The 13,021-nt window shown below is 33.5% G+C and overlaps 1 protein-coding gene across 1 annotated transcript in view; it reads left to right on the plus strand.

Annotated features, from left to right (window-relative positions):
• The first annotated feature begins 2,214 nt into the window (after nucleotides 1-2,214).
• LOC117984568 (uncharacterized) overlaps nucleotides 2,215-13,021 on the plus strand; it is a 48,731-nt gene continuing 37,924 nt past the window's right edge. Inside the window, exons 1-2 of the mRNA XM_034971195.2 lie at nucleotides 2,215-2,245; nucleotides 2,387-2,517. Coding sequence (XP_034827086.1) covers nucleotides 2,497-2,517 — 21 coding nt within the window. The 5' untranslated portion in view covers nucleotides 2,215-2,245; nucleotides 2,387-2,496. The remainder of the gene's footprint in view (nucleotides 2,246-2,386; nucleotides 2,518-13,021) is intronic.

Below are 13,021 nucleotides of genomic sequence, written 5' to 3' on the forward strand. Positions count from 1 at the left end.
TTGAAAATCAATTTATCTCCTCAGTGAAATAGAATAGAAAACAAACTGTTTAGTACAAACATGTTGTTAATGAACAAAAGGCAATGGAATCAATGAATTCATAAACGTACGATTAGCTGCAGGAGACTGACAAGGTAGCCCGGAAATAATAAGTTTGAAAAATTTCCTTCTTATCTAGTTGGTACTCCTGTTTTTACCTTTGCTGTGTTATTGGTTCTAAATGTCCACCTACTTGAAGTTCACTATGCAGTTTTGACCTCACTTCCATTATGATACATATGTACATACATAAATTATGTATCACTACTCTATACTAGGAAAATGATAATGATGACAGTGAAAAATATGATTAATAATAAATAATCAATAGGTAGAAGTATCTATCTATACAGATACATCAAAATCTACAGGGTGTTTTTAGGGTTCCGTAGCCGAATGGCAAAAAACGGAACCCTTATAGATTCGTCATGTCTGTCTGTCATGCAGCGTTGAGCTAAATACTTACTGCACAAACTTTCATGCTCAGGAAGCATCCCGAAAATCGTTTTGTTAAAAGTTTAAATACACTTTCTATCATCTATGCAGTGGCCAGTGGTAATAGGTTAGTAACTGAACTCAATAATTCTAACCTTGACACAGATTAACAGACAGACGGACATACGAACAGATGGAATAGACGAAACTATTAGGGTTCCTTATCTTACAATAAAACCCTAAAAAGTCATTGTGAATACTGAACAAATTAAAACTGCATCTGGTTGACTAATATTATTATTATTGTAATATACCTCTTCGGCGATATGTGTTTCCTACCAATTATAACCCGGGTATCTTTAAAACAAGAGTGATTAGGCATCTTCTAGGTAAACGCGTCCCATCTTAGGCCACATCATCACTTCCCATCAGGTGTGATTGTGGTCAAGCGTATACCTATAATGAATAAAATATATATATATATATATAATATAGTTCGCGACAGATCGACATGGTAATCAGGGAATGAGGCAGGGGGGACGCCCCGCACACCCCGTACGTCACCGGTGCTATCCCGAAGAGTGTGCAGCGCGTCCTTATCGATTGCCAGGTCGACCTGTTGCGAACTATACATTCAATCTTATTTTAAAATCAAAAGATTTATGACTTACTTAAAAGTATCAATAAAATTTTAAAAATAAAACTTCAATAACGCAATATTTTACTAGTAAGTAGGTAGGTCTACGTTGTCAAATATTGGCTTTTCCTTTTATAAACCGGTATCAAACGAGTATCATCTCCAGATTAGTCCACGGAACTAGGAATCTCTTTGGAGATGTTCTATAGTAATTTGGAAGGATGGTAGTTCTAAGCTCCTGCTAGTAAACATGTTCCTTGTCCCAAAGAAAAAAAAAATCAAAATTGGCTGAATGATCGATTTCTGTGGTTTATTAAAAACGTAGTTAGGTCAGAATATACAGGACATGATCACTTTTATCTACGCCGAAACCATGCAGCAGTAGACTTAATTAAGGTTATTAAACATTTCAGGAAATTGGTTAAAAGATGGTTTTTGTAGTAAGTATAGGTATGTCATTGGATAAGTACCTAGTACCTACTAAGCATTATAAATTATAGACATAACTTTTTTAACTGCAATATAATTGAAAATATTACAATAAAACTTAAAGCTAGCCTTATCTAATTTCTATACAAATCATGTGTGCTTTCTTATACTTACATATTATATTATGTAAAAACCATAACCAAGTAAGTACCTATGTCATATTATTATTTTGTTTTGTTATCAATGTACTATTTATTAGCTAAATAGAAAAAATAAGTACTTATTTGTGCAAATTAAAACAATTTAAATTATAATTTCGATTAAAATTTAATGATGTTGTGCAAACTATTGCACCAAAGACATCCATCGCAATAATTAAGAATTCAAGGAAATTTTTTATTGCTATTTTGATAAAAAAACCGAAATATTTAAATTTCAATGCTATGATGTCTATGAAAATTTTTTTAATACTCTATTAAATGATAAAATTTGCCCCAAATAAAGTAATTAAAATTTCAATAAAAGTCTTCAATTTAGATAAGGGCTGGTGGTGTCCTTAGCGTGTAATCTTCAACGAGGGTTCACACGTGGTCTTTCCAGCAAGTCGGAGGTCGCTTCTCGCTGGCTGTCCTATATAACTCGATCGCGCCTCTGCGTCGCGTACTCACATCCAAGCCTCCGTCAACACCCAGGCCAACAACGCCAGTACGTAAAAAAATTACAATCGAATCTGCAAGGTCAACTTGCGAAACGATTTCCACATCCCTACGATCAGTTTTTCATATTAGACACGTCGGTTTCGTGCGCGGAATTGTGCGGTAACACCTACCACTACTTGGTTTGCAGAACGGTGATTTTCCAGCAGTTAGTTCGGACAGCCGACGGACAGTGCGCGTGCGCCGGTCGACCACCCGCTCCGGTGATTCTGTGACAGTGACGAGATAAGAGACTCCAACATGACTAGATACGTCACAGTTGTAAGTGGACATTATGTTACTTTATATAATAACAGTTACAATTTAAGGATTTTCATGGGTCAAGGTTGTGAAAATTATGAAAAAAGTCCGTCTTTTTATTTACAATACTAATTAAAAATTATACAACACAACAAATATAATTTAAGGATTTTCAAGGATGTGAATTTTTTACAAAAAATATATCCTGCTAATATTATAAATACGAAAGCATGTTTGTTTGTTAATTTGTCCTTCAATTGCACTACAACGGATCAACGGATCTGGAAAGTGAAACGGATGGACAGAGGGATATTAATATTTCGGAAGTTCCCACGGGATTTTTTAACTTAATCCGCATGGACCCGCGAGCATTATTCAGTATAAAACTTTTTTTTAAAGTAATCATGCCCCAATAATATTTTTAAAATAAACTTGCGTCTTATTATTAATTGGTAAACAATAGAGATTATTTATCAATGTTCATAAGTTTATTCTTTACTATTACACTTACATATTTAATAAGTATAATAATATATTCATTGTTTAAACTTTAATGTAAATAATAAAAGCTCTGAGAAAACATATTACATGATCATGAATGCATTATGTTGTATCACAATACAAAGATATTGTTTTCGCTTAGAAGATGCTAACGTAATCTCCATAAATAATACATTCTGCAGTGTCACAAGGGTTACACAACATTCATACAAACATACTAAGCATACGCGTAACGAAATCAAATAGAAATGTGTCTATGAGGGTTCAACTAATAGTATACTGTATTACGAAGATAATTAAATCAGTTTCTTAAAAGTTGAGATAATTAACACGTAGGTATTACCTATGTGCAAACATTTACATATGTTGGTATATTATGCTAGTTTAAATGATTCTAAGATAATCACTATCACTAACCATACTATAAATCTGAAAGTGTGTTTGTTTGTTGGTTTGTTTGCGGCTATCAGCTAGTTATTGTATAACTAGCTGAGGCCCGGGACTTCGTACGCGTGGATTTAGGTTTTTAAAAATCCCGTAGGAATTCTTTGATTTTCCGGGATAAAATGTAGCCTATGTCACTCTCCAGGTCTTCCACTATACCCATGCAAAAATCACGTCAATCCGTTGCTCCGTTGCGACGTGATTGAAGGACCAACCAATAAACAAACACTGCACTTTCGCATTTATAATAATATGGGTAGTGATATGGGTAGTGATAACGTAGAAAGTGCAATACTATTTTTTTAAGTTAATATATTCCATAAAAGTTTTCTCGAAGAATACCTAGTTTAAAATTATGTAGATCACGTAATAAAATTATGCAGTCAACAAAAAATATTACTTATTGAATGTAGTGGCCATTTACAAGTAAATACAGCATTTGCTTAAAAACGTGTTAGTTATAAAAAATATTATTACAACAATAAATCGAGAGAAATAAAAAAGGCAACGTAGTGATCTTGATTAATTGATAGTATGAGAATCAAAACAGATCGTTAATATTCATTAGAAGTATCTTCATCACATACCTACTTACCATGAATTTCGTTACATCCTTTAATGGTTTGTTACCGTGTTTAGCCTTAGTTAACCAATGCTATCGAAGTGCAGTGAAATATGTAAAAGGGAAATAATAGATCGAATTTACAGCTCGTGACTGGTGTTCAAACTGGTTATTTAGAGCGAATTTCTTAATTCCTGCACCGCATAAACTAATGCAGTCAGACGCTATAGCCGCTGTCTTTTGTTAAAAACCTTTTGCTATAATAATATATATAAGTGCTGGGCCAATACAAGTGGCCAATGTTCACCTGTACTGAAGTATACGGCAAACATACTCCAAGTTGCCCTGAACACATTAGTCCAACATTTGTACAAGGGTCTTTACATGCAATATGCCTGGGAATATTCGCAATCAATTACTTACGCGATGTTCATTTATATATGCGACTCCGACTTATACATAAATATTTTACGGTTTTCAAATGAAAGAGCAATAAGCAGTGTTGTCAGGTTATTTATGGTATTAGATTTTCAATAGATTGCAATAAAATAATTAGGTAACACCTGTCATCGCGAACTTGGTATGTTGGAATTATAAGAAAAGGATTCTTTATTCAGATTTTTATATTGTTTTAATGAAGTTCTTGAAATTTCCTTCTACACAACAAAGTTAATAATTTAATAGATCTATTAATAAATCAATAATTTATAATAATTATAATTAATAATATATCTAATAATCTCTATCTATCACATTAACAAGGAAGTTTAAGTTTATCGACAAGGGAGCAATGTCATATTATAGTACGGAAGTTGCTTATAATATCTATTTATTTATCCACAAATATGAAAAATTATAGTATTATAAAAACAGTCCTACATACATCGATATAAATGACAAGATATGCCCAAGCGAACAAAATTTTTCACGGTTTTGGAACCAAATAAATCAGCGCCACCTATTAGATACTAATGATCGACCCGTTTGAAATTTAGACGTCACTGAGGTAGCATTGGTGCTAATAGCACCACTGAGTCGGTGTCATTTTGTTTGTTCAATGGCCCTGTCCATACGAATTAATATATAAGTCAATGCCTACATAAATCGGAGTAAGTATATAGTATGAATAGCTGTCGCCTATTCTTTTTGTGACTTTGTATTTTGTTTCTTCTTTAAAAAAAACCGGCCAAGTGCGAGTCAGATTCTAGGTCAACGGGAAGTGCCTATCCTATAGGTTTTCTTGATAGATGACGACGGACAGACAACAAAATGATCCTATAAGGGTTCCTTTTTTCTTTTGAGGTACGGAAACCTAAAAAAGTTAGAAATTATGCGGTTATATACACGTTTGTAGTCTGATTAAGCTGAGTTTTTTTGATGATGCTATCACGCTACTATTCTTGAAAAATTACACAAGACGATAAGACCTAAAATATGTGCCCAATTTTTTTTTATTTACTGCCCCTATTTTGACTACACTAGACAGGTGTCCGTTAGAAATAAATAGGTGAATGTACCTTTCGTTAATGTTACGACTTGCGACTAGATAAGTCAATCGAGGGCCAAACGATTGTATCGATACGTTGTAAGGCTCGGTCAATCGATATCGATCTTGTGTCAAACAGTAGAGTTAACATTATCGACATAATTTATCGTAGGTTGGGAATTGGCTGATACACATTTTGTTTTGGCAATTTTAAAATTTAGAGCTAGCCTTATCTAATTACTGTACAAATCATGCCCTTGTGGAATGGTGCCAAAAGATTATTGGCTGCGTTTCCGCGCTGGACAGCCAGGCTGATCCGTTGCGCAAAAAATAAGCCAGCCCTTTTGTCACCAGATGAGTCTATTTTAAAATTAACAAGAGTTCAACGGGATACTACTTTAGTAGAGTTTAGTGATCTTCGCTGTGAATCCTGCTTTTTCTGCTTATCCACCCCAAAACAGCCACCTAGGGTGTATACTCGGAGACGTGTGCCATTTGTCCACCCCGGACGGCAAAGTACCTACTACCTATGTTATTTTTTAGTGCGAGGTGGATAGACGGACAAACGTTTCCGAATATACACCCAAGGGGGGCTGTTTTTGGGCGGATATACAGAATAAGTTAATTATTAAAATGATAGGGTGTTTGTAGATGTTTTTTTACACTATAGTGGTTAATTATAACGACATCAAGATAGATATTTAATGAGATAGCTCAGTACCTTACTTAGGTAAGTACCTACTTTTATTTTTTTTGCATAATATAAAACTTATTGCGTTTTAGTACAGGCCTAATTTCAACATTTCGTATGCCATATACGAAATGTTGAAATTGTTTTCGAAGAGCTCGAATCCAAAAAAAAAAATTCCTTTAGGTAGGTAGATAATTATTAAAAAAAACTGCTCATCATTTATACACTAACGATTTCATAGCCTGACCTTTAGATAAGTAGGTACATTATATTATTGAATAGGTATAAAAATAAATCAATTTCTAATCATAATATAAAAAGATATTTTCTATTGATAAATCATAATAAGTATCATAAAATTACTTAGTAACTAAATGCAAGCAATAGATCGTCTGCTAGGTATTACCTCAGAGTAACAGTTGGTCACTTTACACCTACTTTATAATAGAATAGTACCTAATTTGCAGTATTTGTGAGTTCGTTACGTTTGACACCTTTCACGAAAATAACAAATTATGTTTTGTCAACGTAATGTCAACGTTTCAAATATTGTAGTCTTTAGTACACTATATAATACACAGACAGATAGACAAACAACAAAGTGATCCTATAAGGGTTTCTTTTTCTTTTGAATACATCATAATCGAAATAGAAATTTCGTTAAGAAACTTCGAGGCATCACTTATCCAAACAATTAATTAGAATTAAAAATATAACGTTGAATGGTAACATGAAAAAAACTGGGTCAAATGTTGTGTACATTTATCAAACGAGAGATGACTTATTAATTACGGCCAAGGTATAGTTTGGTGTACTAAACAAAGACCACTTGGCTCTCATGATTATCATAATCTTGTGGTTTACGAGCACAGACAAGAATATTATACTTAGGTGTTTAGTTGATAAATCATTTACACTTTACTGTGTTAAGAATTAAGATCTAATGAGTGTTAAAATGTTCTCAATGTTTAATCTATTAAATTTTTAAACCCTCTTTTTGAAAAGTCCAAAATAAATTGTTTATTTTGAGTACTCATTTATTATATTCATCAACTTTAAAACTCACGTTTCGAAGTTTTCAAACGCTACTCTAAGAAAAAGAAGTTTTAGGTAACACAAAAAATTCAGAAAAGTATAAGATAGGTAGGTGTTTTTATTTTGTAGTACTTAACACATGAATAGATACCTAAATCATCTCTAAAATAGTAAAAATAAAGTAACCATTTTCTAAGCGAGCGCGTTCCATTTTAGGCTGCAAATTATCACTCGCCAGTTGGTCTGATTGCAGCCAAGCAAGAAGAAAGCAAAGAAGAAAAATTGTTAAGAAAAATCTATAGAAAGGTAAATCCACCCGTGCGAAATAGAGGCGAGTCAGCCAGTATTACATAACTTTATTATGTTGATGATGGTACTCGTGTCTGACATAACATTATGCAAAAAGCGACCTTCAACATTTCTTGCTATAGGTGAACAACCTATTTTTAATGTAACCAGTAACCACGTAATGGCAATATAGATAATTTACTTTATTGGGTAACCACTAATTGCTGTGGTAAAAAATAGCTTTTTATTAAATTCTATTGTCCTATATGATCAATTTTCATAATATTATTTCTCTGGCGTGATTATGGTAGGTAACATTTTTTTCCCGAAACTATATTATTTAGGTAGGTACTATATTATTTAGGTTGCTGGGGATAGAGTCTCAATGAATGACGGTGATAGTGACAGCTTCAGTTCAAATAATTTTTCGGAGTTAAGTATGTGCTGCATTTTAAGCAATTAAATCGGTAACACTTGCTTTAACAATGAAGGAAAAACATCGGCAGGAAACCTGTATGCCTGAGAGTTCTCCATTTAATGTTCTCAAAGATGTGTGAAGTTCTGCCAATCTGCACTTGGCCAACGTTGTAGATTATGGCCAAACCCTTCTCATTCTGTGAAGAGACCCGTGCTCAGTAGTGAGCCGGCGACGGGTTTACCATGATGATGATAAGAGGAGAGTTTTAGTATATAACGATTTATTTAGTAGAAATCAGATTTAACTACGGCCGCACCATTTAGCCTAAATAGGTGTTTCTTTATTACGAGCCGACAATTATTTTGAGAGATAACAGTTATTATATTATTCTATTACCGTTTCTTTAAATTATTTCATAAAACTCTATTAACAATTGAAATGACATAAAAAATAAATAAAAGGCCGTATCTGAGATCGCGTTAGATATAAAACGGTCATGGATATATTTGGTAACTATGCGTTGCACGCGACTGTTACCTTGGAGCAACCATTACATTTGTGACCAAAATAATTGTACTTAAAGATATTCAGATGACAGACAAAGCACGCACCAAGCTAAGGAGCAGTTTATACAGAACTGGCGAACGCAAAGTGAAAAAATATTTTCCTTAAGCTTAGTATCGACTACAGGCATCCGCGGGTCAAGGCAGCATGCAGCGCATCAAAATAGAGATCCCTGTCTCAAACTGCAACAAACTGAGGCTTAAAGCGTGCCTTTCGCGAAGCTTAATTATTTTGCTGAGCTGAAAAATGTATCTGTCCAATTCGTACTTTTTGTGTCGTATAAAGGGTAGCATTCCAGTTTGTCTCAAGTGGCCGCTAGGCCTCGAAATGTCGGCGCAATGAATTTCTTGTTAGTTCTTCTCAGTGGAAGTGCATTCCGAATCAGTGGTAGATGCATTACACAATTCAAAATTCAAAATTCAATTTTAATTGAAAATTAGGTACAATAAAAGTTATTTAGAGAAAGAAATATTTCTCTATTGTCCCCTGTGTGCAGATATTATTATTAGTTATATCTGTGCTATGCCTCTGTAGTTTGTACCCGCAACTTTTATATAAACAGCCCCTTAGACTCGCGCATTTTCAGCTTCATAAAGTTATTATCATGTCTAGATTGACCTTAAGACTTGACATAAACGTGCAAATATGTTACAGGTCAATAAAATATTACTTTGTACGATAAGCTACTTGAGCAACAAACGTTTGACCTACGTATTGAAGATAACTAGTTAGGTATACCTATAGGTTGTCTACTATAGTTGTAGATTTCAAATAGGCCCTGTTGTAGATATACAAGAAAACAACACTCTAAGCAATACATTAAAAAAATGAAACATAAATAGAACCTTAGCAATAACAATAATAGAATTTGAAACCAAATAAAAAATATTTCCAATTCTCGAAAATCTTGTGCTACGTTGTACGGAGTAGTTACGACATTAGTGAAACGAATGAAATTTAAGAGAATCATAAAATATCTTTGCCTATAGTTAATTACTCTATACTTACTACTTCTAGTGAGCACTAAACGTAGGAAAATATTTAAGCCCTAACAGGTTTAAGATTTTCTAAGTAACTCGCGTGGGAAAGTGAAATGATGGAATGTGAAGAGCTAAACTTGTCGCAAGTCAAAGGGACTATTTTACCTGACTCTGGAAACTTATTATATTTTCTTTCTTTACATAGCCACTTTCATGTCATGTGTGGTGACCCTATAAGACAGCTTAAAACCTTTTATTTAAGGATCACTAAATACTTAATTGAAAAAAAATTATACCATCAGCTTTTAACACGAGATTTTTTAAAGCTATTACTTTAAAGGGCTTCTTAAATAAATTAAAGATTATAAAAAAATATTTTAAAGTACATTTTTGTACTAAATCGATCTAAGTACCTAGTCTTTGTCTTGAGATAATTAAAGTAAGAAGTAATCAGAAAAGTCTTGCTTGCGTTATTTTTTGAATTCCGAACAGACTCCTTTGATAAATATTTTTTTAAATAAATAAATAGTTTATTGTCCAAAAAATATAGGTACACGTACACATCTGCATATTTTCTCATAATATCATACCAATCAATTAAGTAAGTATACAGGCACCGACTGTCCCTAACCTAGGTAGGTATCACAGGTATACCTATAGGTAAGGTTAGGTTTTTAGGCGACGACAAATTGATAATAATATAAAACTCGTTAAATTTTAAATGCAGTATTTCACCTATTGGTACTTAGTACTTACTACATTATTTCATCCAGGCCCAGGTAGGTATAAAGCTTACCTAAGTAGGCTCTGCTTTTACGCAGATTATGCAGTATTGCAAGACCGAAAGCGCATTCACAAAATACTCAAGATTATCAAACCATTTCTAGAAAGCGGTGTATTTAATACTTGCTATAAGTACTTATCAAGTAGGTACGCTGATGGACGTGTCGCGTGTGATATATATATGTATATATTTTAAAGAATATAAGCCATGTTAAATGACTAATATTCCCCTTTCCTTGTGCTAGGAGTAGGTACCCTAGAAATTGCCCCTGCCAGAAATCGAACCCGGGACCTCCCACTTATAAGACCACAGCGCTTACCACTGCACTAGGGAGGTCGTCAAGTTGGCATCTAGTGACATTCTTAAAGCAAATCAAGTTATTTTGATGCTATCACCATATTATTTTTGTCTCAAATCACCCAACAAAATAACTTTGTCATTGTTTCAAGCCTACTTCCTTTCCGTAATTCACATGCACAGCCTTGGTCGTAATATAGGAGTCAAGGCGAATATGACTGTGCTGGCTATTAAGTTATGATGTCTATAACGACCTTGTTTTTATACGTATTTACATAATTTTAAGATACTGTCATTATTTTAAGATACTGTAATAACTGATTCTCACTAGAATCATCATCATCATCATCATGATCAACCCATCGCCGGCTGACTTCTGAGGACGGGTCTCATCTCAGAATGAGAAGGTTTTGGCCGTATCTACCACGCTGGCCAAGTGCGGATTGGTAGACTTTTCAGTTTACACACATTTGAGAACATTATGGAGAACTGTCCGGCATGCAGGTTTCCTCACGATGTTTTCCATCACCGTTAAAGCAAGTGAAATTTAATTTGCTTAAAACGCACATAACTCCGGAAGGTTGTAAAAGGTCCGGCATCGAACCCTGGACCTCCCACTAGGAGGCTGATGTCTTAACCACTAGGCTATCACAGCTTTTTGCTCACTCGAACAGAAGTAGGTAATAGATATAGGTAGGTACTGTTGCACCGTGCGATGTAGATATCCACTAAGTAAGGATTTTCGAAAATTCAACCCCTAAGGGGGCACAATACGGGGGTCCGAAATTTGAGTATTTCAAGCGGATCAATTCGCGGGTATAAGCTAGTGAACCTATAAATTTCAGCCAATTCAGCGTAGTTAGGTTTAAGGGTAAAGTCTAAAACTAGGGTATGTAAATGTTCAGCCAAATTAGCTTCAGAAAAGTCTTGTTACACTGGTCTGAGATGGATGCTATTGCTTTAACTATTACTAAACCAATTAAACTTACTGAGTTATCGTTCGAATATCCACATCAGCTAAGTTACAAGCAAATGAACTTAGTTTGATTACTGATTGATATAGGATCAATAATTGGACATCTAGTTAGGGTTATAACCAGCTCAATTGGTTAGTATCCCACAGAATTCTAAAAGCAATAGAGATGGTATCTGCTGTATTTAAATCGGGATAGCATGTCCGCGATTTTAATCAACCCTTTTATACAGAAGTAAATATAATTCGAAAGCATCCAAATAATGTTTTACATTATAAGGCAACAAGTTCACGCTCCATTACCACTTCTATAACTACCTATTCAAAATCTGTGAGACTTAAGGTACATCAGACATCGCATCGGCAAATTTCAAAACTAACACGATTACGGTTAAAATTAATTATTAATAGCACCAATTTAAAGCCTGATAGCTCAGTATCCCACATTGACATTTAGTATTATCTCCAGTCAATAAGCTTGATTATCAAATCGATTCTATACTCGATTAAACAGTCACTTATAATAGGCGAGCGTAAAATAGACCGCCTGATGTATTCGCTCTGTTTACCTAAGTAATTTAAATGGATCATTACAGATTTCATAACAAAAACAAACCATTAAGATTAGTTGAAGTTAAGTTAACTAATAATTTAAATAATTTATTGTTATTACAATATGCAGTCTATTAAATTAAATTAAGTATCAAGTTTAATGGTATCACGTGAGATACTTCGCCTTAGTAACTGATTATTACTGTTTTAACTAAAAAAATATTTTAATGTTAGTTAAGTAAGTAGGTAAGAAGGTAGGTACATCATAATGACAAATATTCTTTTTTGCATATACTATCTATAAGCCGAAATGTAGATATAAAATCTTTAATTATAGATTGATTTAGAGGCTGATTTTTTAATCGTTAGCTAACGTAACTGGTGATTAAAGATAAATATTACACACATTCTTTATTCCTCACACAAAAATTTAATAAACAAAAGCAAAATTAGTGTTGATCGTAAAGGATATGATGGATTTTAACAATATTCTTTTACATTCCAGTTTTGTTACATAAAACAAACAATTTGTATTAATTTCGAGCATTAAATCATGGAGAAATGTTATCAAATAAGAAATAACTGGTTAATCGCGGAAGACGGAAGTCAGTGACCGGTCTGTGGTCACATAGCGTATGTGCATTTGCTCATAGTAGACGAAAGACTTTTTGAATTTAAATTCAATTTAATACCAAAAAACATAACTATTCTTAATGATTAAACTATGATATTTTATGATTTCGCATTCGGTCAACAACCCGTCACGGAAATTGTGCCTGGGCAAAATAATAATACCTTATATAGGTAAACTGCAATTCTCAAACAGCTAGTAAAAGAGAAAATAAAAGAGAAAATACATAACAATTACGTAAATTATTTACATAAATAAACAAGCAATAAATTATTTTGTAAAAAATGCGGTCTGAAATAAAAACGAATATATCATTAAT

Source organism: Maniola hyperantus, chromosome 8 (genome assembly GCF_902806685.2).
Source record: "Maniola hyperantus chromosome 8, iAphHyp1.2, whole genome shotgun sequence".
Classification (NCBI taxonomy): domain Eukaryota; kingdom Metazoa; phylum Arthropoda; class Insecta; order Lepidoptera; family Nymphalidae; genus Maniola; species Maniola hyperantus.